Below are 27,218 nucleotides of genomic sequence, written 5' to 3'. Positions count from 1 at the left end.
CTATCCCCCGCAGTTGCGAACGTGGCCCCAGCTTCCGCCTCTCCCATCAGAGGTCCCCCTGTCTGTAGCCCATTTTCCTTCCCAGTGAGGAGCGGGAGAGGGGATTGAGGGGCAGTGGCAGTGCTGTGGGGACTCCGTTTCCCTTCTTGTCATGTTTTCCTTTTATTTCAGTTAGAGGCACACGCACACACAAGCTGCGGTACCAACGTCATCCACTGGAGAGTCTCTGAGCTGCAGGGTGGGCGGGGCAGGTGTGTGGCTGCCCCTTCTCGTCTCTGGGCCCAGGAGGCCAGGGTGGTGCTGTGCTTGGGGACCCAGTGTCACACGGGGGGTGGAGACTTAAGCGCTGGCCTTCTTGCCGCCGGGGCTGCCTACCCTCCCGTCCAGCCGGCTGTAGGGCTCGAAGGCCGAGGAGCCCAGTTCGTAGCCAGCAGGCAGGTCCAGGAGCGGGGCGGTGCAGAAGCAGAGGGCTGGCGGAGGGGGCGGCAGCGGGGGCGACGCTGAGGCTGAGGTCAGCGGGGTGAGGTGCGGGGACGAGTTCCTGGGGTCACCCAAGGAGGCGCCCCTGTGGCTGGCAGGCAGGCGCGGCGGGCCGGGGGTCAGTGTCAGAAGGCTGGGGGCGCTGGGCGGGGACAGCAGCCGGCCCTGCTCCAGCAGCCGCAGGATGTCGGGGGTGGCGAAGGCCTTGGAGGCCGAGGAGGACGCCCGCTTCTCCAGGTCTCTGCTCTGGTCTTTCTTCTGCTTGGTGCGGCGGTTCTGGAACCAGACCTTCACCTTGGGGTGGAGGAAGGGGAGGGGTGTCAGCGAGGGAGAGGGGACAGGCAGAGCAAAGTGGCGTCGGGGGGTGGGGGTGGGGATGAGCAAAGGAAGGGGCAGGGGAGTGGGGAGGGGGGAGCAGGGGTGCAGTGAGAGAGGAAGGAAGAGTAATCAGACTGACATTAAGATCTTCCCACAATCAGGCTGACTGGGGGAACTGATAAAGAGACACTGGCCCCCTAAATCATGGGCACCCTTCCACTGCTACGCTGACCCTAGGATGGAGGGCTGGATTGGCAGCTGGAGGGTGGAGGTGGGAGGGCACAGATGAGTTCCCCTCTTGGCCCGCACTCCTTCCACTCTTAGCCACCCCCCTCCTCCTGTCTCGGCCCCCATGCTGCCTCTGAAGGGAGCTCCCTAGCCCATCTGGCCATCCCCCTGTTTGAAACTCTCAGCAGTTCCCTCCCACCCCATCACCTATAAGGGCTTCTCACCATGATACCAAGTGTTAAGATGTGTCAGGATGGTGAGGGACACTTCCAACGGCCACACACCCAAAGCTGGGGACATCCTAGATGGAGCCACCAACCAAAGGGCAGAGACATCTTTCAAGGCCTTTGAGAGGAGAACTTGCCCTCTGCCAGCACCCGGCACCCGGCACCCAGCACCCAGCACTCCAACCCCATCCTAGTCTGTAGAAGGAAAGGAAGGCTGGGGGTTGGGGAGAAGCCCAGTGGTCAGTTCTGCGGGCCCCCTGACAGTGACGGGATTTTCTCCCTTCTCTGGGAAGGACAGGGTGCTCCCCCCAGGAAGCAGGTTTTGGGTCCTGAATCACTTGCAGGACCTGGAAATGCCTGAGAGAAGGAGAGACTGACAGTTGCTCCTCAGCTGGAAAACCTGTCAATCACTGCAGCACCCAGACCCGTGTCCCCAGGAGCACAGAGGCTGGTCCTGCCTCTGGCCCACAGGCTGGCAGCTGGCTGGGTAGTCTGTGCCAGCAGGACCAGGAGGGACCACGGAGTGGAGGGCCCAGAAAGAAAAGCGTGGGGAGACCCGCTGTTTCCCTCCAACCTCGGAGGACATAAGGGAAGCTGCAACTCATGTAGTCCCGGGTGAAGGAGAGGTGGAGAGGAGGAGGCTGGCCTGGGCAGGGTGAGCGCAGAGCTAAGGCTGCCTGGGGCCATGCCTAACATGCCACCTGTGGGAGCAGCTGCCCCTCTAGCAAAGACCTCCAGCCATGAGGCTCCTCAGGCCAGAAGGTGCCACTCTCTTTGCCCTCCTACCCTGGGGGAGGTTGCTGGTGGGCGAGGGTGACAGGTGGCTCAGACAGAGCACACTCCCTTCTAGCGGCTGTGATGGGAGGGGCTCTTCCCCTGCAGGTCCCTCCAGCAGTGAGTCAGGCCTGTTCTGAGTGGGCGAAGGGGGAGGGAAGAAACGATTTGAAACAGATGTGAGTTGGGTGTTTTAAACGGGATTGGATTGAGTTTCAATAACTGAAAGTGACCAGGGAGTTACGGGATCTACTTGAGGTTGACTGCTGCATTCACTCACTCACTCGTCATTCAGCAGATAGATATTGAGTGCCCACTCTGTGCCAGGCGCTGTTCTAGGCGGGCGGAATCAGCAGGGCACGAAGCAGAGCAAATCCTTGCCGTGTGGCGTGGACATACGGGAGAGGGAGATAGAAGATAAACAACCAATCAAAACAAACAGGCGTGGCTGTCAGGTGGCAATAAGTGCTTTGAGCAGTGTCTCTCAAATTGTTCTTGGTGAGGAACCACTTTTTATTTAAGTTTCCGATCTGTCGTGGACCAATACTTTTGTAAAATACAATTAAAATGAGTTACTAGAAGAATTGCTATGTGTATTTCTAAACACTTATTCTCCATTTCTGTACTTAACTTGGCATGCACAGATAACAGTTTGTGGGCTGGCCCTTTGGAGGCACAATAAGGAGGGGAGAGGCGGGGAGGTGACTATCTTATCAGTGGGGTAGCAAACACAGCACCTCTGAAGAGGTGACATTTGAAGGTGTTATGGGTAAGGGATGGCCGAGGAAGATTCAACCAAGTCTGGCTGGAAGTGACTATTAGTCACTCTGGAATTTGATTGCTCCAGGAAGTGGCCCCACCAGATCCGTGGGGACCGTGGCTCTGCGTGTCACTGCAATCCTTTCCCCTGCTGGGAAGCCTCCTGGGTTCTCGGCCAGGCTAGCGCCTACCTCAGGCCAGTCACCACCCCCAAGAGCCCCTGAGTCTCAGTTTCTCATCTCTATCATGAGGATAAAAATACCTGGGCTGGACTTCCCTGGTGGCACAGTGGTTAAGAATCCGCCTGCCAATGCAGGGGACACGGGTTCGAGCCCTGGACTGGGAAGATCCCACATGCCGCGGAGCAACTAAGCCTGTGTGCCACAACTACTGAGCCTGCGCTCTAGAGCCTGCGAGCCACAAATACTGAGCCCGTGAGCCACAACCTACTGAAGCCTGTGCGCTTAGAGCCTGTGTTCTACAACAAGAGAAGCCACCACAATGAGAAGTCCGCGCACCGCAAAGAAGAGCTGTGCAGCAATGAAGACCCAACGCAGCCAAAAACAAAACAAAACAAAACAAAAAACCTGCGCTGTGGCAGGGATCAAATAGGAAATCCCTGTAGAGGGCTTAGCCTGGCCCACACTCAGTGTGAGGTATTGTTTATTGCTCACTTTCTCTGTTCCTACTTCTGAACTAGAGGGAGAGGACAGACTCAGAAGTCATGGCTCCTTGCCTCAGGAAACTGAGGATGTAGTGGAGAGTGGCACTGACCACTCCCAGCAAACGGAGGGCAAGTAGGTACAAAGGGAGTGGCAGTAACAGGGGTGCCACCAATGATGAGGGAAGATTTCACCAGTGATCTACCTGTCCAGTCCTGCTGCAGCTCTGGGTGTAACAGAGAGGGGAGGGCATGCCTAGAACAGCACCTGGTACATAGCAGGCATTCAATAATATATTCACCCCAAAGTATGGGTGAATATACTGAGAATTCCACAAAATTCTAGCCATATAAACTTGGGCAAGTTAATTAGCCTCTCTGAGGCTCAGCTTTCTGAAATGGGGATAATATTACCCATAAAGTCATCTTTTTTTAAAAAAATTTTTTGGCCATGCCACATGGCATGTGGGATCTTAGTTCCCTGCACCCCCTGCATTGGAAGTGCAGAGTCTTTTTTTTTTTTGCGGTACGTGGGCCTCTCACTGCTGTGGCCTCTCCCGTTGCGGAGCACAGGCTCTAGATACGCAGGCTCAGCGGCCATGGCTCACGGGCCCAGCCGCTCCGCGGCATGTGGGATCTTCCCGGATCGGGGCACGAACCCGCGTCCCCTGCATTGGCAGGCGGACCCTCAACCGCTGTGCCACCAGGGAAGCCCGGAAGTGCGGGGTCTTAATCACTGGACCACCAGGGAAGCCCTGAAAGTCATCTTTTTATAAAGATTAGAAGAGCTAATGAATGTGCCTGCTTTACATTTTGAGCATGTGATTTAATTTCTGTGTGCCTCAGTTTCCTTCTCTTTAATGTAAAAATAATAAAGAGCCATTCTGGTGTACTGAAAAAATACACCTGGTCTTTGTATCTGGTTCTTGGCCCAGAGCTTTTTGTCATCCATAACCAGTTCCTTCTGAGCACACCTGAGTTTATGCTAATGAGGTGACTCAGGGTGGACCCCTAGTTTCCGAATGGGGGTTGGTCGCAGAAAGACCAGACCTGTGACTAGAGGGTTGGAACGTCCAGCCCCACCCCTCCAGGGAGCGGAGGGGGCTGGAGACTGGGTTATAAAGTCTCTTGAACAATGAGGATCGCTCCATGAACTCTCCCCACTCTACCTGGCTCTATGCATCTCTTCCATCTGCCTATTTCTGAGTTGTATTCTTTATAATCAGTCCGTAAAAGTAAATACAGTGAAAAGTGTTTTCCTGAGTTCTGTGAGTCATTCTAGGAAATTATCAAGCCTAAGGAGGGGGATGTGGGAATCCCCCTATTTGTAGCTAGTCAGAAGTATGGGTGGCCCTGGGACTCGCTACTGGCATCTGATGTGGGACTGTCCCATGAGGCTGAGCCCTTAACCTGTAGTGTCTGTGTTAACTCCAGGAGTTAGGGTCAGAACTGAATGGAGTTGCATTGCTGAAAACCCAGCTGGTATTGGAGAATTGGTTGCTGTTGGTGTGGGAGAACACCACATATTTAATGTGGGAAGTGGTGTCAGAAGAAAAACTGCGCACCTATCCCACGAGGCTGTGGTGAAGACTAAACCAGTTAGAACACATCTAGCACTTAGAACAACAGTGCTTGGTGCACAGAAGCTCTCAGTAAGTGTTAGTTACACTGTAAATTGTCTGCAAAACCCCAGGACTGGGGAAAGAAGAAGGAGGGTGGTAAGCAATAACCGGTTAGTCGAGGATTCACTGAGGGCCCACTGGGTGCCCAGCTGTGTGCTGGGCTCCCCAGGGAGGCCTGAAGAGCAGATGTGGCTTTCAAATACATTCTTGCTTTTGGGAAGTGCATACTGGTTGGTGCCCACCACATCACACACACACACACACACACACCCCCACCCCACACTTTTACAGGTCAAGCCATGTGGAATAGGTCTTGCAGCAAAGTCAAGAAGCCTTAGGGAAGGCTTCCTGGGGGAGAAGGGGCTTGGCCTTGACCTTCAAGGGCAGATAAATGTAGCCTGTACTGCAGGCAGGGCAGGGGAAGGATGAGCACTGAGAAGGAGCTTCTGGCCTGGGCATCTGAGGTGCCCTTGGAAAGAAAGTTTCAGGGGAGAGTTTGGGGGTAAAGCTAGGCAATACAGAGGGAAATTAGGGCAAAGAGGAGGGGTGACTCTGTGCCTAGACCTCAGGGTCTGAGGGGGTCTCCCTGACTCCCCACCCAGAGCTCTGGCCCCGCCTGGCTGCTGCAGGCCCCCTGAACACAGCCTGGTTTCCAGCCCCAGTGACTCAGCTGGACGGAGGGCCCAGCTGCCCCAGGCCATTTGCCGGGTTGTTTGGGGCTCTGCAGGGGCAGGTGGAGGAAAACAGTCCAGGCGGAGATGCCCCGGCCTGCAGGACAGCAGCTGCTCCCAGCTGCCCATGATCCTGACCTCACTGCCGCGGGACGGCGGTACCAAGGCCAGGGCCAGGGCAGCAGCGGGCGGTGCTCGGAGAGCCTCACAGATCCTCTGGCAGCTTTCCCCAGACTGTCTGCTTCCTTCTCCTCCTCCCTTCCCTTCATGTGTCCTGGTTTGGCCCTTTCCATACATTTATTGACTGACCTCCCTTGCTGTGTACCTGTAGCTGGACTTAGAATGTCTAAGTCTGTTTTGACAAGCTCCAGGGTGGTTACCCAGTTTACAGGCAGCATAAAGAGGCCGGGCTGCTTGTCTAAATCCTACTTCTGGAACTTAGTGGTTGTATGGCCTTGGGCAGAACCTCTCCTGAGCTGTAAAATGGGATAATATTGGTAGCTATATCATAGGGTTGTTGGGAGGGATTAGTAAACTAACAACTAACTTAGAACAGTGTCTTAGCACAGTAGGTGCTGGGGAAGTATTTTTGGGTTGGCCAAAACTTTCGTTCAGATTTTGCCCTAAGATGTTATGGAAAAACCGAACGAACTTATTGGCCAACCCAATACTATTAGTAGTACTATTACTATTATTATTATTTAGCTCTATTACCAGCTTGAAATACCTCCATTCACACAGAGTAGGTGCTCAGTGCTATGTGATAAGCCCTTCCTGGGTGAAGGGGGCATTCAGACCCCTTCTCTCCAACAGGAGGTTTAGAGGCACACTGGGATGAAGGGAGGATGGGAAAAGGCCCAGAATGGGGAAATGAGAGGTCCCCAGACCAATTTTGTAATGCCTCATCTCTCTGCCAAATCTTTGCTCCCAGCAAGCCCACCCCTCACCATGCCTTCCTGCAGGCTCCCTCCTGTACCAACAAACACCCCCCTGTAACTTGAATGACCCTTCCTCCTATTCCCATACTCCACTGGAAGTAGCACCTGATACTTTCAGAAGCCCCCCACCCCACCCCGACTCCCTCACCCACACCCTGTTGGCATATACCAACTTTCTCTTGTCAGCACTATATTTATTTTCTCTGGTTTATCTATAACTTTAAGCCGTTCCCTAGTACATGTCTGAACTCCAAAGCTGGGTCTCCGAGCAGCAGCCCACAGGCCTCACACCCCAAGGACTTCCCCGGGCTGCCAGGGCAGGGATGGAGTGGCCTGGTCCTGCCCTTTTACCTGGGTCTCCGAGAGGTTCAGCTGACGGGCCAGCTCAGTGCGCTCACGGCCCACCACATACTGGCAGCGCTGGAACTCCATCTCCAGGCGGTACAGCTGCTCAGCTGTGAAGGATGTGCGGCTCCGCTTGGGCCGGTCCAGGTCCAGGCCCTTGGGCAGGACAATTTCCCGGATGGTTCCTTTGGCGTCTGCAGGGGTCATGAAAAGAGGCAAGTTAGTTCACTAGTTAAGGATTTAAGCCACCAGTGAGCAACTTAATGAGAGGCAGCATGATCTGATGGGGAGCTCCTCATGTCTGGGTCTGGCTGTGTGACCTCTGACAAGTTGTTTACCCTCTCTGGGCCTTACCTCCTTAATCACCCAATGCAGTATGTTGTATCTAATGTATGTATGCAAATGGGCCTCAGCACAAATGTCAGGTCTATCATCATAGCCTGGTCAGAAAGGACTCAGTCTGACCCAGTCAGGATTGTCTTCCCTTAGCAGAATAAGAAACAAGTGGAAAGAGAAATACCAAGTCCTCAAGTGCAGAGGAAAAGATGGGTTAGAATTGGATATGATCAATCAGGTAAGGCTTACCAGAGGAAATGTCCAGAGCCAGGTCTTAAGCCCTGTGTGTGTGTGTGTGTGTGTGTGTGTGTGTGTGTGTGTGTGTGTCTAGTGTGTATGGGTTCAGTCTCTGTCCACAGACCCTCCTGGGGTCCATGAAGAGGCTTGCTGGTGTGGGGTAGAGCTGGGATCCCCAAGAGGAGCCCGAGGACCATTGCCACTGTATCAAGCTTCTGGGGTGCCTTTGAGAGGGGGAACTTCTGCCACTCCTCGGGTGCCTAGTTCTGTTCAGCAGGGCCACCCTCCTGGGTCCTGGTCCGATGCCCTCCATGCATGGGGTTTCTAATATTTTTTATTTATTTATTTATTTATTTTTTCGGTACGCGGGCCTCTCACTGTTGTGGTCTCTCCCGTTGCGGAGCACAGGCTCTGGATGCGCAGGCCCAGCAGCCATGGCTCACGGGCCCAGCTGCTCCGCGGCACTTGGGATCTTCCCGGACCGGGGCATGAACCCGTGTCCCCTGCATCGGCAGGCGGACTCTCAACCACTGCGCCACCAGGAAAGCCTGGGTTTCTAATATTTTGGAGCCTACTTAGGAAAGGTTGAAAAATCTGTAGCCCACATTCATCACACAGTCCCACTGAAAGAACTCAGCAAAAGCAAAACAAAATTTCTTGGGGTGGGGGGTTTTATATATACATATACACATCAGCTTTCAGTATAGGGGCAAAGACGATCCACGTTTGAATCACATACACTGATGGCTTGAAATCTAGTTATTAGAAAAGTTTTATGTCAAAAATTAAAGTGTGGAAATATGCAGCAACATATTCTGTAGGATTTACCAAACCTCTCCCAGCACGTGCTGTTAATAACGATAAAGCTAAACTAAGAGTAATTTGCTGTTACATAGGAAGGTGAGTGTCACTGGGAAACTTACCAACTCGAGGCAGCACTTGTTACCAAGCACAGGTAACAAAGCAAACCTCCAAGCTTGCAGGAACTCTGCCCATCTCCAGGGGGCATGCACAGTGAAAGTCTGCAAGGCGGTCAGAAGCGTTAGTGACTGTGGCCGCTCATAATAATAGCTGACATCTCTGCAATGCTTGCTCTGGGTCAGGCACCGTTTTAAGCACTTAAACTTTGCCCATGTCTCAGTGAAGTTGGAACTGTTATTATCCCCACTTTACAGACGGGGAAATGGAGGAACAAATTTTAAGTCACTTACCCAAGTTCATACTGACAGTGTTTAATAAGGTCTAGAAACACCCTCATTTTACTTGATGAATACCCTCTTTTAGTAATCCTTAGTGATTCAGTTGATAGGTTATAGTGAAGAAAACTTTGGTCATGGGTAGAAAATGGAATCTTCTGAACTTGTTCATCATTGCCCTGGAAGATGTAGGAAAGGAATTGCATTTGGGATGTGCTGTTTGTTAAGAGGCTCCTTCTAAGCCACAGGACTGTAAAGCCTACTTTTAGAATCCCTACTCTAGAGGGTGAACCTGAGACCTCTCCCTCCAAGTCGCTCTGTGTATTTTATGAGACCGGTTCTTCCTGCCTCCTGCTAGGGCCAGTTAATGTTCACTCCTCCAGGGTACACTTCAGCTCTTCATGGGCTCCTAGCTCGAAGGTCCTGCCCCCGATCTCAGAGGTTCGAGCACCTTCATGTTCTCAGTCAACCTTCGGGGAGAAGGTGAGCCTGGATCGGGGACAGAGTCATGGCCCAGAGGCTGCCCTCCCCCACCACTGGGCTAGTGTTGCCAGGGCGCTGGGCAGAGCACAGCACACGGAAGGGCGCCCTGCTCTTGGAGGCTTGGTAGAACCATAGGCCTTTGGGGACAACTCAAGCTTCCCCTCACCCTGATACTTTCCACATTTTAAAATAGTGGCATAATATTTGTGATCCCATTGTGACTGGGTCCCCTTTGCACAGGTTATACTGTCTACAACTGTGAAACCAGTCTCAGAACTTTTCTCACAACACTCAAGTGATCCCAGCTCCACAGGCACTGATTTTATTAAAAGTTTCTTGGGGGGTGGTGTGAACAGGAGACAGGGTGAGGGGTGTCATACGTGGTGCTGGAAGCTTCATATCCTCTTCCGGGTAAGCCTCCTGGAGCCGACCTGAAGCTCTGAGCCTGTGCTCCTGACCACTGAGGTCAAACCATATAGCGCCCCCTCCTTTCCTCTTTGTAGAGGAGCTAAGAGGAGCATTCCTGCCTCGGGGAGCAGACAAGGGCAGCCCTCCTCCTCAGGGCCAGGAGAGGCAGGAGCATGGAACAAAGGCACCTCAGACTGGTCCCCAGATACCCAAACAGGCCCTACAAATCAGCACATGAAAGAATGTTCAACATCACTAGCCATTAGGGGAAAACAAATGAAAACGAGGAGAAATACGTATCAGAGTAGCAAAAATTAAAAGACTGAGGGGCTTCCCTGGTTGCGCAGTGGTTAAGAATCTGCCTGCCAATGCTGGAGACAGGGGTTCGAGCCCTGGTCTGGGAAGATCCCACATGCCACGGAGCAACTAAGCCCGTGCACCACAACCACTGAAGCCCGTGCGCCACAATTACTGAAGCCCGCGTGCCTAGAGCCCGTGCTCTGCAACAAGAGAAGCCACTGCAATGAGAAGCCCACACACCGCAGTGAAGAGTAGTAGCCCCCGCTCGCCGCAACGGGAGAAAGCCTGCATGCAGCAACGAAGACCCAACACAGCCAAAAAAAAAAAAAAAAGTCAAGTTTTATGTTACGTGAAATGCATCTCAATTTAAAAAAAAAAGGGTGCCAAAAGGCTGGTGAGGATGCCAAGAAACTAGATCTCTCATTCCTTGCTGGTGGGAATGTAAAATGGTGCAGCCACTCTGGAAACTGACCTGGTAGTTTAACCTATATTAACTACCCCATGACCTCATTCCTGGGCATTTATCCCAGAGAAACGAAATCTTAGGTTCACATCAAAATCTACACGGAGATGTTCATAGTAGCGTTATTTGTGGTAGCTCCCAAATGGAAACAATCCAGATGTCCCTCAACAGGTGAATGGATAAACAAACCGTGGTACCACAATCACTATTGATAGACACAACAAATTGGATACACCTCCAGGGAAATTATACTGAGTGAAAAAAGCCAAGGCAGTCCTTCAGATTATGTACTGTATGATTCCATTTATATTACATTATCAAAATGACAAAGTTCCAGAAGTGGAGGACAGATCTGTGCTTGCCAGGGGTTAGGGAAGGGAGGCTGTGACTATAGAGGGGTTTCTTGGTGGTGACAGAACAGTTCTGTATCTTGATTGGGGTGGTGGTTATACGGATCTATAACTGTGATAAAGTATCAGTACTATATACAAAGAAAAAAGTGCATGCAAAACATGGGTGAAATCTGAAGAAGGTCAGTGGTCTAGTTAATTACATGGTACTAATGTCAATTTCCAGATTTTGAGCATTATTATAGTTTTATAGGATGTGACCATTGTGAGAAGCTAGGTTGTATATACACGGGATTTCCCTACCATTTTTGCAACTTCTTGTGATTCTCCAGCTATTTCAAAATAAAACATTAACAACAACAACAACAAAACATGCCATGAAGATAGAATGATGTTTTGTCATAGAAACTGACAAATCCGTTAGTGGAAAGAATACAACAGTGTTTCCCTAAATGCCTTTGTATTTCACTTGTGGTTTATAAGATGATTTAAAATGGTACATAAGTAAACCTTTGTCATTTCAAAAGATATGCACTTATTTTAGGGTTTACTAGAAAAAATTTAAATCTATGATTTTATATGCTTAGCATGAAGCTAAAGTAGGTATTTCATTTTAAAATATATTATGCTAAAATATTCAGTAAACAAATGAAACATGGACATGATAGAAATGGTAAAGTTGGTATTCAAATAACTGAATATTGGGAAACAAAATGGAATAAGGAATACACAATAGAGCCATGTACATATAGTGACAGAGTTTATGATAAAGGGAACATTCTATATGGGGACAGGTTGGTCTAGTCTATCAGTGGGGTTAAGTAGATTGATGACCATAAATTATCCATTTGGAATAAAATCAAGTTAACTTCACATCTCACGCCATAAAGAACAATGTTTCAAATGGATTAGAGAGCAAATCATAGACTATAATATGATAAAGAGATTAAAAGAAAATATAGGAGGCTATTTTTAGAATCCTAAGCTTGGGAAGAGCTTTCCAAGCAAAATGCAAACCTGGACTGTAACGGAAAAATAAAGGATGTATTTGACTACATTAAAGCTAAAAACTTTTGTATGAAAAAGGCACCAAAACCAAGATAAAATATGAAAGACAGAATTGAAGAAAATCTTTTTTTAAAAGGCAAAGAAATAATATCGAGATATATAAAATGCAATTATGAATATACAATTTTTTACAAAAGGGCAATAGTCTAACAGAAAAAATGGTCAAGTAATTTATGTGAGCCATTCATAGAAAAGATATCCAAATGGCCAATAAATATATGAAAAAATGAGCACAGCTTCACAGTAATCAGGATAATGCAAGTTCAAGCAACAATGGATAACCATTTATCTCCCTTAGATTGGAAAGACATTAGCAGATGATTAATAAAGCAATGATGCGCTGTTGGGGAATCCACACTCCCATTCACTGCTGGTAGAACCATAAATTGTCACAACGTTTAAGGCCGCATTTGTCAAGTTTAAAGATGCACACAACTACTGCCCCAGCAATTTTATTTTAGTAGGTATTTATCCAGAAAAGCACAGGCTCACGTGCTCCAAGGTATATATAAGAATGTTTGCTGAAGCATTGTTCAAAATGTTGAAAATTCGAAAGCATCCTGAGTGTTCCCTGTAAGGGAAATGGCTGAACAAACTGTGGTACATTTATGCCATTCATATTTTATAAAATGCCATGTAGCAATTTAAAAGAATGAGGCAATATCTATATGAACTGACATTAAGTGAAAGAAAGTAAGTAGTACTACCCCATTTATGTAAATAAAACAACTGTGTCTATTCAACCATTCAACATAAATTTAATAAGTGCCTACTATGTGCCAAATAGTATTCTCAGGTCTGAGGATATAGAAATGAGCAAAATTGACAAGGTCCCTGTTCCCATAGACCTTGTGTAAGGGAGAAAGACACATAATAAATTTAAAAACGAATATGAAAGGTACTGATGAATGCTGTGAAGAAAATAAAACAAGATAAGGGGATATTACTGACCCTCTCCAAATAGCTAACATACAAGAGTCATAGTGTGTGGGACTTCCCTGGTGGCGCAGTGGTTAAGAATCCACCTGCCAATGCAGGGGATGTGGGTTTGATCCCTGGTCGGGGAAGATCCCAAATGTCGCGGAGCAAATAAGCCAGTGCGCCACAACTACTGAGCCTGTGCTCTAGAGCTTGCGAGCCACAACTACTGAGCCTGTGTGCTGCAACTACCGAAGCACGTACACCTAGAGCCTAAGCACTGCAATGAAGAGTAGCCCCCGCTCACCACAACTAGAGAAAACACGAGTGCAGCAACGAAGACCCGAGGCAGACAAAAAAAAAAAAAAAAGAGTCATAGTGTGTGTTTTTGTATTTGCTATTTTAGCCAGGAGTGGCAGAGAAGGCCACTCATCAAAGTCAAGTTAATGTATAAGCCATGAATGCTGTTCGCCAGTGTTTTCAACTCCTTCCAGGCACATGGTGGGGTTGCACTGATTTTCTGCCCTTTGCAATCAGATGTGGCCATATAATTTGTTTTAGTCAAGAGGAAAGGATGCAGGCACTTTCAGGAGAACACGTCAAAAGCTGGCTCGTGATTTGCCACACCGCCTTCGCCCTACTGTGGTAGTCATAGAGGCAGGAGCCAAGCTGAAGCTTGGGTTTCTGAGTACCAAGACCAGCCCCTGCCCACTTGTGATGGACTTATCAAGTGAGTTAGAAATATACTTGTGTTTTGTTAAACCTCTGAAGTTTTGGGTTGTCTCTGCAGCAAAATCTAGTCCATCCTACTGACAGAGCCCCCTTTCCGGAATTGTTCCTTTTCTAGGTGGGGTTGCGGGGGAAGCACCGGGAAGGAGGGGCAGCTTAACTGCAGAGCCTCTTTGTGGGTAGGGTCTTGTTAGGGTGAATTGCGTAAGTCTAACTGGAATGAAGGCTGAGTTTTGCTGTCTTTCAGATCTCCTCAAAGAGAGGTGAGCCCTAGGGGTAGAGGGGAGAGTGATTTCCATCCAAAGAGCCTTTGCCATGGGAGAGGTAATGACCCCTGCTTGATAACAGATAGCTAATGCTCTTGACCTCCAGGACCAAAAATTACCCTCTCCACCTACCTCTCCCAATAGATCCCCTCAAAGTCCTACCCGACTTCATCCAGGTAGCACCCAGGTAGTTCCTTTGCATGATAAGCTGTTAACATGCAGATTATTTTGTTTTTTGGCTGCATTGGGTCTTCGTTGATGTGCACGAGCTTTCTCTATTTGCAAGGAGCGGGGCTACTCTTTGAGAAGCGCAGGCTTCTCATTGCAGTGGCTTCTCTTGTTGCGGAGCACGGGCTCTAGGTGCATGGGTTCCAGTAGTTGTGGCACACGGGCTCACTAGTTGTGGCTCATGGGCTCTAGAGCACAGGCTCAGTAGTTGTGGCACATGGGCTTAGTTCCTCTGTGGCATGTGGGACCTTCCCAGACCAGGGATCCAACCCATGTCCCCAGCAGGGAGATTCTTAACCACTCTGCCACCAGGGAAGTCCTGTGCTGATTTTTAAGTGTGACAAGGTCCTTCCTGCCTTAACAAACATAATGTGATCACTATAAAGATTCCTTATAAAAAATTCATTCTCAAGTTTATTGGGAAAATTAAAAATGGAAGAATAGTTGAGAAAAAATGTAAAGAATGAGGAGAGAATACTTGTATTACCATTACAGCAAAATATATTTCACATCTACAGCAACTAAAATGGTATGATGATGACACAAGAGTTATGAAGCAAATCCATGCCTATATGAGGAATTGGTATATTATAAAGATATTTCAAGTTAGTTGGAGGAAAGACGAGATTATTAAAGACCTGGCTTTTGGACGATTAGCTCATTATCTGGAATAAAGTAATTTATCTCACACTGCATGCAAAAATATACACAAGATGGATTAAAACTTTAGATGTAAAAAACAAAGCTCTAAAAATGGAATAAAAACTCTGAAGAATTTTTAAAAATAAACAGCAGATTTGAGTACCTAGAAATAAAAGCTTCTGCAGGATGAGAGACAGTTAAAAGACAAGTGACGGATTGGGAGAAAATGTTAATGATACATGCATAACAGTCTTAATGTCTAGTACACACAAAGCCTCTATAGTCTAATAAATAAAGTCAAGCAGTCCAGTGGGAAACTTAACAAATTAAACGAAAGGGTTATTCAGAGGAGAAGAAATACTAATGGCTAAAATATATGAAAACATACTCAAGCTCAGAGGGACTTAGAGAAAATGAAAGTTAGAACAGCAATGAGATAATTCTTTTTTCAGATACCATATTTTATTTATCAGGCTGGGAAAGTTGTGCTGGCAAAGGTGAGGGAAAATAGGTTTTTTCAAGCTCTATTGGTGAGAATACAAATTAATACAAAATAAGCTTTTCTTGGAGGGTCATTTCACAATGTCTAGCTAAATTAAAAAATGCATAGTTCCTTTGTTTCAGAAATTTTATAGAGGTTTCTACCCCTGAGAAATATTGGTATACTTTCATAAAGATGGACTCACTGTTTGTAGCAGTTTGTAAGAGGACAAAAAAAAAAAAAAAAAAGGAAAAAGCTGAATGTTTATCAACAGGAATACTGTTGATAAAGTCACAGTATAGTCATGCCTTTGGCTGTTATGTAGACATTAACAAGAATGAGGTACCTCTTCATACACTGACCTGAACGATGTCCATTAACTCCTGCTACGTGAAAACAACAAGTACATGTGTACAAACCCAGTTTTATAAAGAACAAAAGGCAAAACTAAACTTTGTGTGTGTGCGTGCTTGTACCTACATAGAATTAAGTCTGGCAGGTTGAACACCTCTCTTTTCTGTTGGCTCTGTGGAGTGGGAGCTGGTCTGGGAGAGAAGATTTCTCCCATCTTACTTTTTTTTCTTTTTGGTACGCGGGCCTCTCACTGTTGTGGTCTCTCCCGTTGCAGATGGCTCCGGACGCGCAGGCTCCGCGGCATGTGGGATCTTCCCGGACCGGGGCACGAACCCGTGTCCCCTCATCGGCAGGCAGACTCTCAACCACTGCGCCACCAGGGAAGCCCCTCTCCCATCTTACTTTATGCACTTCTTTATTATTTGGTTTGTTGCCAAGACTATCAGAGTCTGTGAAGAGGCTATTTTAGCAGTGTGCAAAAATATCCCACTTTTGTAATATATAACTTACATATTTATGTTTTTCAATTACTAGGGAAAGTTTGGGAGGTTACATCTTGGGAGTGGAAGGAAGTGTATCGTGTGAGGGAAATGAAAAATTTTCAACTTTCTCATGATTTCAGCATGGATTGGGTTTGTAATTAAAAGGATATTTTACACAATACTGAGCAGAGTTCCCTGTGCTATACAGTAGGTCCTTGTTGGTTCTCCATTTTAAATATAGCAGTGTGTACATGTCAATCCCAAACTCCCTAATATCTGCTCAATATTATGTAACAACCTAAAGGGGAAAATAATTTGAAGAAGAATAGATACGTGTATGTGTATAACTGAATCACTTTGCTGAACACCTGAAACTAACACATTGTTAATCAACTATACTCCAATATAAAATAAAAAATTTTAAAAATGGATATTTTATACTTCAAAAATGAAGAGACATTAGAAAGAAAAATAAAAGATAAATTATAAACTCAAAAAATTGTAATGTATACTGAATTTTTTGTAACAAAATTTAAGAGTATTGTATTATAAATATATATAACATATACATTATATATAATATATATAATATTGTTGCCTTTTGTTGGAGAAGAATTTTCTAGTTGAGAACTAAAATGTAGAAGCCCGAAAGGAAATGACCATTAGATGTGATTAAAGTTTAAATTTGAGTTCAGAAAACCCCCCAACTCACAGCAAAGTCAAAAAAAAAAGAAAAAGAAAAAGAAAAAGATCTGGGGATGTTTGCAACACGTCACAGAAAAAGGGATCATTTCCCTTTTATAAAATATTTTAAAATATGTATATGTTTGTATGTTTACATATGCTACATATATGTTATATGTTTACATAAGTATATATAACATATATTGATATATAAATATGCATAAATAATGTTTACTACTATAAGAAAACAATGAGCAAACCAATAGAGAAATGGCTAAGTATATGAATGAAAAAGTCACAGAAGAGGAAATAAAAATGAAAAATAAGTATATGAAAATATGTTTAACCTCACTAGTAATTAAAAACGCCAAATAAAATAAGATTTTTTTTCACTTGAAAAGATTTTACTCTAAAAGATTGAGTATATCCTGGGTTGGGAGGATGTGGAGAAATGGCACATTTATATACAATTTCTGCGAGTATAAATTCGTACATTTTTGGCATTTAGAAATAACAATCACAGTTTTAAGCATATATACTTGTATTTTAAAATTTCACTTCTAGGACTTTATCCTGTAATTATATGCATACCAGACATATGTGAAATTATGTTTATAATTTTAAAATTTTTATCATGAGAAATTTCAAACATACAAAATGAGAGAGAATAGTATAATGAATTCTGATATACCTATCCCTCAACTTCAACAATTATAAACTCAGGAATAGTTCCATTCCTTCTATACCCCTGTAATTTTAAGCAAGTCCCAGACATCATATCATTTCATCCAGAAACATTTTTATACATATCTCTAAAGACTCCTTTAAAAAAGCAACCACAATACTATTGTCACAATTAGAAACATTAACAACCATTTCTTAATATAATAAAATGTCTCACCTGTTTACATATTTTTCACATTGTCTCATGAGACTTTAAAAAAAATCTGTTCAAATTAGGATACAAAGGTGTTCACTGAAGCATTGTTTGTAAGTGTGAAAAACTAGAACCAACGTAAATATCCATCAACAAGGGACTGGTTAAATAAAAGTTTATTATATCTGCATAATGTAGTACTATGCAGCTGTTAAAAATAATGAGGCAGTTCTAGACAGAAAGATATTTATTAAATGAATGTTTATTAAATGAAGAAAAGCAGTTTGCCAAAACTCTCACTTTTATAATATATAATTTACATATTTATGTTTTCCAATTACTAGGGAAAGTTTGGGAGATTGCATATTGGGAGTAGAAGTGTATTATGTGGAGGAAATGAAGAACTTTCCATTTTTACATGATACAGCAAAATAGCACAGATTGGTTTTGTAATTAGAAAGATATTTTGTATTTCAGCAACAAGACATCAGAAACAAAATTAGAGAACAATTTATAAACTAAAAAAACAATTGCAACATATATTGAAAGCAATGAGCTACCATCCATAATACAGAATTTCTACAAACCAGTAAGGAAGGGAATATTTGAAAATTAAAATGGTCAAATGAAATGAATTAATAGATAGCAGAAGAAATACAACTGGCCAATAAAAATGAAAAAATGCTCAACTTCACTAATAATCAAGGAAATAAAAATTAAAATGTCGGTGAGGTACCTCTTAGCAAAGGTATGTAAGATATACAATGTCCAATATGGGGAAAGGCGGGGGTATAAATTGCTAAACATTTTTTTCCCCTGGAAGAACAACTTAACATCTATCGAGATACAAAGTGTGAACTGTGATAGCAAGATTTGGGGATACAAGCACTTTCAGGCATTGCTGGGCAGTGGGTGGGTACCATCTTATGGAGGGCTCCTGGGCACTGTCTTTCAAATTACAAATACAGATACTCTTTGACCCAGTAACCTACTTTCAGGAACTTCTCTGACAGATATACTCACACATGTGGAAATGACCAAGGAACAAGCTGATTTATTGCAGCATTGTATATAATAACAGAAGATAAGAAAAAAGCTAAATGTCTGCCATTAGGGCACGGATTATATAATATACATTATGGTCCATCCAGTCTCTATAAATGGAATACTATGCATCTGTAAAAAAAACTAACAAGAAGTTCTTAACATCCCAAGATACACTGGTAAGTGAAAATAACAAGGTGCAGAAAAATATATAGAGTTGTCACCATATGAGTAAAAAACAAAAGGAAAAAAGGTAATATAGCTGTACTGACTTGCATAAACATAGAAATTATTTCGAAGAACATAGTGGAAAGCAGTAAATAATGGCTGCCTTTGAGCTGGGTGGGAACTGAAGGATGGGGCACACGGATGGGAGAGAGATTATTCACTGTGTGCTTAAAACAACTTTTTGATATTTGAATCAAATGAAATAGTTACTATTTTAAAATTAAAGGAAACACATTAAAAATTTTTTTAGTGCGTGTAAACCTTTTGAAGCAGCAATTCCACTGCTAGGAATTTATCCTTTGGAAACACTCAAGGGCACAAAGACCCAGGCATTGAGAGCTCATTTCGCAATCTCCCAAGTAATTGAAAAATAATAAATATGTAAGTTGTATATTACAAAAGTAAGATTTTTTTGTAAACTACTTTTTTATTTGATAAACTTTATTTAATAAATATCTTTGTATCTAGGGCTTCCCTGGTGGCGCAGTGGTTGAGAGTCCGCCTGCCGATGCAGGGGACACCGTGCCCCGGTCTGGGAGGATCCCACATGCCACGCAGCGGCTGGGCCCGTGAGCTATGGCCGCTGAGTCTGCGCGTCCGGAGCCTGTGCTTCGCAACGGGAGAGGCCACAACAGTTAGAGGCCCACGTACCGCAAACAAACAAACAAACAAAAAATCTTTGTACTGGAAGTGCTTTAACCACTGCATAGTACTGCATTAAGCAGATATAATAAAATTTAATTTAACCAGTCCCTTGTTGATGGATATTTAGGTTGGTTCTACTTTTTCACAAACAATGCTTCCCTGTACCAGGGAAAAATAACAGGAACATCCTCCCAGAGGATAGGAGAATCCGGCATTCCCCCACCAGAGGAGTACCGTACAGTCACGGAACTGTGTGAAACGGGCCAAAGAGACGATCCCTGCGGACTGAATTTTTTTTTTAATGGTAAATCGCAAGACAGCTTATGTAATATGATTCCGCTTTCGCTACTGTCTGTATAGGAGAGCGAGGAAATCTCCTGAAACACACCTGAAACTGGGTATGCTGGCTTCTACCACTTCGGTTGGTTTGTTTTTACCTTGAGCACGTATTACTTTTTGAATTTAATTTCTCTATCTTCCTGTCTACATCGTGAGCGTGGCCTTTACATTCCTCGCGGGGGGTCCTCCACCCGCCGCGCCCTGGCTCCCCGCAGCTCCGCCGTGGGCGGCGGGACAACCAAAACACAGAACAAACCGTGACTTTAAATACCCGGTTATTTCAGGCTCCAACAGAGAACTGGGGACGTGTGAATTGGGCGGGGAGGAGGAGCGCGGATTTATCTAGTTATTTACCTGGTTGGCTTTGTGGGTGGAACCTCACCCTAAGCAGTTTTAGAGAGCCGGGAGACTCACTACCGCCCTTTCGGCCCTGTGCGTCCCTCGGACTCCTGCTCCTCTAGGGGGCCTCCCCGGCCCTGGGGATCCAAGGAACCAGTAAAACAAACCATATTTGAACTTTTTCAGGTTTTGTATTTCAGTGGTTCCCAAGTTGAGGATTGCACGAAATTACAGAAATATGGCGTCGTCAACTTTATATTTTAACAGTTACTCTGTGCTCTGGCATCATAACCATTTCATGTAAGGAACGACTTTGTAACGTCAAAAAATAAGGAGGTCATTTCACAACAGATGTTCTTCCCAGGGAGGGGCGTTGCGGCCTCCTACCTCGTGAAACACGAGATGTGGATGGTTTCGCTTCCTCTCATTCGTTCGGCAAATATTTACTGAGTGCCTACTGTATGTGTACGGAACGCGTCTGGGGAGATCGCGTGGGTTTGGCGAGTGCGGTGACTACCTCCTACGTGGTCCCCGTGGGGCATCAAGGGAACCGGGCTCCGGCGCCCGCTTCCCTTAAGTTTAGCGCCGACATCGCTCCCTCGCCACCCGGGCCCCGCCGCCGGGGCGGGTCAGGACCCCGGCAAGTCCCCGCTTGCGAGGCAGTCTCTCGGTTGGTAATCTGAGTACCTGCAGCCCCACCGGGTCGGTCTGGCACGTAGTAGGTACTCATTAATGTTTGTGGAATGAATCAACTAGCAAGCAAAGGGCAAGATCATGGGAGAACTTGGGAGAGTTGGTTCGGGGGATTTTACTAGGCCTGCGGGGAGGGGTGGCAAGCAGCATCCCACGGTCGCCCCCATCCCCCGGCCGCGCTCGAAGCCCTGGCTTTTCCGGGTCCGCCCACTCCCCGGCTTTGTAGGCCAGAGTCGGTCCTGGCACTGCCACCTCTTTCCGTAGTGTCCACTGCCACCCCGGCACCCCTAGCCGAGACCCTCCAACCTCCCTCCTGGATGGGCGCGGGGTGGGGGGCAAACCAAGCGCACTGACCACCCCTGGTCCCGGGGATCCCTGGGCAGGCCTACTCTGCCTCGGCGTCCTCTGTCAGAGATGTTCAAACTGGGGTACGCAACTCCGCGGATGCACGGAGAGCAATCCGCTACCCGCTTTCCGAGGAGAGTCAAGCCGATCTTTAGTTTATATTAAGCAAACAGGAAATAAAAGGCAAAATTTACATGCTTTTCTCTATACCGCCCCCGCCGGCCCCACGCCCACTTAAAGTACAAATCAAAGAAACTGCGAACTGAGAGGGAGCTTGGGTTGAGAGGGAGCTTGGGTTGTTTACTACGGCCCCAGACTTGAGTCCGGCATAATTGAGGAAAGAGCGTAGGGCCAACAGGAGCCTTAGAAGCCCTCTGTCGCCACGGGGGGTGCACAGTGTGCGGAGACCCAATCTGTTTGGTGTCACCGTACAAAGGCCCAGGGACACACGCTGCTGCAGTCCGTTCCCTCCCCTCCAGTTCCGAGTGCCCACATGCAGTCCCAGCCTCCCTGCCCGGCTGGGTCACCTGTGGGCCACCTGGGAGCTCAGACCTTTCAGGTGTGCGTGTGTGCGCGCGCGGGATGCGGCAGCGGGTCCACCGGCACCCGAGTTCAAGAGACCACCCAGGGCGACAGCAAGAGCTGAGAACACAAGAAGCCGCCAAATGCCCTGCACAGTTTCCTGAAAATGAAACGGTGCACGCAAGACACACCAACAAGACGATGCATTTGGCTGCAGGTCTGCTTCTGCTTGTGTGTGTTGGGGGTGGGGTGGGGGCATGGATATAAAGGAGAAAAATAAAGAGCAAAAATGAAAGGGCCCAGCACAGACCCGCCCGAGAATGTGGGTCCTTCTGCCAAAAACAAGGCATAAACATAAAACAAAAACAATCCCAGGAAAATATAAAAGAAACCTAATACCCGCCACAAGCCCCCAAACTAAAACTAAAACCAAAAACCCCAAAATGCAATCCCCTGCATGAATCATTTAAACCTTTCAACCACTGCCTGGCGGGCTGCTCCTGGGTTATCTCCTCTCTTAGCAGACTTATACTGAGGCTATAGTCCCGAGGTCCGGGGTCTGGAGGGCCCAGGCGCTGGGACTCGCAATCCAGTGCTCCTTCCAATACAACACCCTGCCTCACCGACTCCACTGCCAAAACACCCCATCGGCAGGTGTGCCCTTGTGGAGCTGCCACAACCTGCCGGGGGAGGACTGATAGGTCTGGGTGGAGTCCTCCTAGGTCCAGGGGCTGCTGTAAATTCAACTAGAAAGGGAGGCGACGCTGGTCAACGCTGAGCCCAGACCTGGCTGCAGAAGGGGGTTGTCTGTTCCCATGGGTCGATGCTAGCTCAAGCCCCGGAAGGCTTGGCCCCTTGCCCAGCGTCCTCAGACATGTCTGCAGCATCCATCCAGTGCCCTGCCTGGTGTACACCATTGTGCTGTGTTTCGACTGATGCATTTCTGCAGCGCGGGTCCATCACTGCACTCAGATTCTCAGGGGGCTAAATTCAATGACCCCCTGCCCCAAACCCACATCCACAGAGGGAATTGTTCAGCCACAGCCAGAGGCCCTGGACTTCCTGTGTCCTCCCACATCCCCAGCCACTGGTCACATACATCAGGCTCCCAGATGAAAGCATTTCCGCTAGTGGGTGTTGGTGCTATGGGGTGAGGGGGTAGCCATTCACTCAGTCAAAGGATTCCACAGTTCTCCTGTCTCCCTGCTCCCAGACAGAGGGGTGCTGAGCCGGGCCCGGAGTGCCGCAGGCCTCAAGGTGCGGGAGTGCCCGGCCGGTAGCCTCTAAATCCTGCTCCACTCAGGCCAAGGTGGCAGCACGGAGTTGGTGAGGCCCGACTGGGGTTTTGAGACTGGCAGGTCAGAGGGACGCTTTGGGTGAGCTGGGACCAGCGCTAGGCATTGTTCCTAACATCTGCTGGGTGGGGTGACGCTGGCAGGCAGCCATTTCCGGCCCTATCCAGAGGGATTGTTGAATTCGACTCTCGATTAACTTGCAAATCACGTAGGTGCATCTGAGTGTGCGTAGACTGTGGGGTTTGGGAGTTTTGGGGGAAGAGTTGTCCCACCTCTTCTGATTGCAGGGATCCCGGCTCAACCGAAAAAGCCATAGCACCCAAGGCTGCAGCTAACTTAGAGCCATGGCTCTCCTTCCATCTGCTTCCTGCCCGCGCCTTGTCCTTTCCAAACATAAAACAAAAGGATCTCCCACCCCTTCTTGTCCTTTCCAAACATAAAACAAAAGGATCTCCCATCCCTTCCCCTCATCAGTCAACGGGCTGTGCAAGCAGAGGTGTGGGGCAGCCTAGGCGGCTCTAAAGTCCCTGTGGAAGCCTAGCTGTGTCCCCGGTGGGGTGTGTGGGGTGCCTGTTGTGTGTACGTCCGTCATCCCAGTGGCCTTGTTTGTGCCCATGTGTGGCACGAAGCAGCCTCCATTTTGAGGCAGGGGATGCAGCAAGGTCAGCCTCCCTGGCTCCCTGACCCACATTTTGCAGAGGCAGGGAAACGTGAGTGATTGGTGGAGCGAGGGTTCCTCAAAGGGGATGCGGGGGGCCGCACTGCGTGGTCTGCAAGGTGGCACTGGGCCTCCTTTCATTAGCCGGTCCTTGACCCCTTGGCCGTTCACCTCCCAACACTTAACACAGCCTCTGGGCCCAGGGGGTGCAGTTGGGGAGGCCTCTGAGGAAGTAGGCCCACTGCCTGAAGCAGTTTGAGTCTCCTGAGTTCTCTCCCCTTTCATTCAATGGAATATTTATGGAGATCCTGTCGGTTGGTTGCAGTTTTTTTTTTTTTTTTATGCGTTACGCGGGCCTCTCACTGTTGTGGCCTCTCCCGTTGCGGAGGACAGGCTCCGGACGCGCAGGCTCAGCGGCCATGGCTCACGGGCCCAGCCGCTCCGCGGCATGTGGGATCTTCCCAGACCGGGGCACGAACCCGTGTCCCCTGCATCGGCAGGCGGACTCTCAACCACTGCGCCACCAGGGAAGCCCCGGTTGCAGTTTTATAGACACCATCTCTGACCCTTAGCATAGCCCTTGTAGGGAAGCACTATGCTTTCTTTGTACAGATGAGGAAACTGGGGCACGGAGAGGCAAAGACACAGGTTCAAGTTCAAAGGGCTGTAGTAAGGCCTGTATTGAAAACCAACTTCGCTTAATTCCAGCACCAGGCTTTCCTCTTCTTCCCCTGCACCTTGGGACTCCCCCAGCAGATCTGCTACCCTGGGGTAGAGCCCTCAAGGGAGCAAGTGCTGAGTGGAAAAGAGACAGAAAGAAAGACCCAGAGAGAGTGGGGCTCTTTCCCAGAATCTTCACCCCACCAGCAACCTGACAGCTGAGATGCTAACCGCCTACCTCCCCCCTTTTTATGGTTTCCTCCAAGGGTACTTTGGGAGGATGTGTCCTTGGAAGTCAAAGGTAAAAGGTACTCTTCGCTTAGAGCATACTGGAGGGACATTCAGCCAGGGGCCAAGACGCTGCAGACTTCCCTTCACCAGTGCAGGGCCTTTCATCTGCCAGAGCCTCTGCCCTGGGCCCAGCAGGGCTGGAGTGACACAGGTGACCCTGGCTAGGAGGGATTAGCGGTAAATGATGTCCCTGGTATCTCAGGCCTGTAATAACCTCCTTGTCATTAAATGGAAAGGACAGAGGGATTTAGGAGGGCCCTGTTTACCTTTTATTTCTTTTAGGTGCATAAATACCTCCTCTGTGCTCTATTTCCATTATACTGTATAAGTGTAATGGCACTGCTGTATTGCCTACACGCATTTGTAAAAGTACACCTGCCAATGCACACAAGCTGCCCCACATACAGTAGGGGGTCCATCTCTTCCTGGCTGTGGATTGCTCCTAGAGTGGGTGGTCTCTTGCAGGGTAATTTTTTACTCCTACCTTTTGTGAGTCTACACCTAGGAGTTATTATTATTATTTTTTTAACCTAGGATTTATTTGACTGACATCTATACACAAAATCTATTCGATCTACATGTGGAGTTAGTAGAGCAGAAGGGATGGTAGGTGGACACAGAACTCACAATTGTCCAGGCAGAAGGAAATGACTACCCATAGATGGAGTGTGAGGTGGTGAGTATCCTGCAGGGACTTGAGGTCCTAAATTTGGGAGTGTGGGCTTAAGGGGCTGATTTCTCTGTTTCTGGAAGCCCTGCAGATTTCCTTAATGGAACTCCAAGCTGGCTGCTAACACCTTGTACCCAGGACATCCCACAGTCTATGGAATGAGATCTAATTTAATCCCAGGTGCCCAACAGGTCCACATACCTGTTGAAATCCCTGTTGGGTGGGGACCACCTCCCCATACCCTGTCCTTTGACCACCTCCCCATACCGTCCTTTGACCCAAGCCTGACCCAGAACAGTGCTGGGTGACCATACCTGGCCTGGAGTTTCCTGTGTTTTCTGAAGACCAGGGTCCCTGAGTCTGTGTCCAAGATGGTCATCAGCCAACTTCACATTGGGCCGCCTCCATGCTCTACCTTAGCCCCTTTGCCCAGAGCCACCCAAACCCAGCGGCTGTGCCCGACCAGGCCAAGGTGTCCCAGTCTGCGTGTGGGTAGCTCCCACACAGCCCAGCCCAGATCAGACAAACTCGGGGTCCTAGCGCTGGAGCGAGCTCGAGCCAGTGTCAGTCAGGCTGGTTTCCCTTCCCTAGGCGGTGGCCGAGGAAATCGGCTCTGGCTGATTTCTTTCTAGGCCCTTAGGCTTGCAGGAGAGGTGCTCAAAAAAAAAGGGGCAAGAAAAAGGCAGCGGGAGGAAGCCGGGAGCGAGTTGGAGGAGGAGGCCGGGGCAGCCGTTACTCTCGAGTGGCCTCTTCTAGGCGCTGGGTCTCCCAGTCCTGGGACTCCGGGATGATGGGGGAACAGACCTCTGGCTCCGACCACGGCCTAGGGACGGGCTGAAGGCAAGACTCCGGGATTCCCTTTCTTCTCCCATCTCGCTAGGCCAGGCCCGGCTAAAGGCGAGCCTAGAGCTTCGCGTGAGGCTGTCTTTGGGGGCCGGAGTAGCCTCAGCCTCGCGGCGAGGAAGCCAGGCAGAGCTGGGCACTCGGACGCTTGCAGGAAGGGAATGCGAGCTCGGCGGAGAGAAATGGCCAGGAAAGAAGAGAGGAGGGCGAAGGGTGAGGGAGAACGGGAGAAACGCAAAAGGCCCGGCCGGGAGAAGGCCGCGCCGAGAGCCGGCTGCGCCCAGGCGCCGCGAGGAAGTGGGAACCGAGAAAGCGAAGCCCAGGCGGGCGAGCGGGGCGCACGCCGCCCTCCGCGTCCCGGCACCCTCTCCCGGGAGCAGCCCGGTGCGTCTGCGTGGCTGGGAACGGGAAACAGGGCTGGGCAGGGGTCGGGGAGCGCCCCAGCTGCTGAGCGGAGCCTGGCCTCTTCCTCCCGCGGTTCCGGACGCTGGTGCCTCCTTGTCCTGACCCCGCGGAGCGCTCGTGACGCTTTTCTCCGCACCCGCCGCGAGGGCCGCGGGGCGGGGACTCGGCTCTCTGCATCCCGCACTCGCAACTCCGCCCCCGCCACTGTAACCTGCCAGGATGGGCCTGGGAAGCTGAGAATCGTTAAGGCAGTGAAATGGGGATTTCTTCGGTACCGGGCGCCGCTTTCTCCCCTGCACTCAGCTTGCTGTCCAGCACACAATAGACGCTCAAAACAATGTTTGCTGAATGAATGACTGAATGATGACTGTCTGAATGAATATATGAATTGGGAGGTGGACGATGCAGGAAGGTCGGAGGCGCCAGTAGGGGATGGGAGGGGCGTCCGCTGGGCCAGGGCTTCGAGCTGTCCTCTTACCTCTCACCAGGATGCGGCGGCAGTGGTCTGCCTCTCCGAGCCCCGGCTGCCCATCGCTGTCGGCGCCGCTCTCCCTGGAGCCCGCGGGGCTGGAGGCGGAGGTCCCGGCAGTCTCCTTTGGGCTGCGGCCGCCGGCATCAGCACTCGAGTCCTCCGCTCCGCCGCGGTCCCCGCCGCGCCCGCTCCGCGACTCCCGGCGTGAGGTGCCGCGGTCGCACTCGGCGCCCCCATCGCCCAT

The 27,218-nt window shown here is 48.5% G+C and overlaps 1 protein-coding gene across 1 annotated transcript; it reads right to left on the bottom strand.

Annotated features, from left to right (window-relative positions):
- Nucleotides 1-339: 339 nt before the first annotated feature.
- On the bottom strand, nucleotides 340-27,218 carry VAX2 (ventral anterior homeobox 2). Its single transcript, XM_032652006.1, has 3 exons — nucleotides 26,981-27,218; nucleotides 7,030-7,217; nucleotides 340-774 (listed from the first exon to the last, which is right to left on the bottom strand). The coding sequence occupies exons 1-3, from the start codon at nucleotides 27,216-27,218 to the stop codon at nucleotides 340-342; spliced, it is 861 nt and encodes a 286-aa protein (XP_032507897.1).

This window comes from Phocoena sinus, chromosome 13, assembly GCF_008692025.1.
Source record: "Phocoena sinus isolate mPhoSin1 chromosome 13, mPhoSin1.pri, whole genome shotgun sequence".
NCBI lineage: Eukaryota > Metazoa > Chordata > Mammalia > Artiodactyla > Phocoenidae > Phocoena > Phocoena sinus.
The sequence above is the reverse complement of the archived record's forward strand: the minus strand, read 5'-3'. Positions and strand labels throughout refer to the sequence as shown.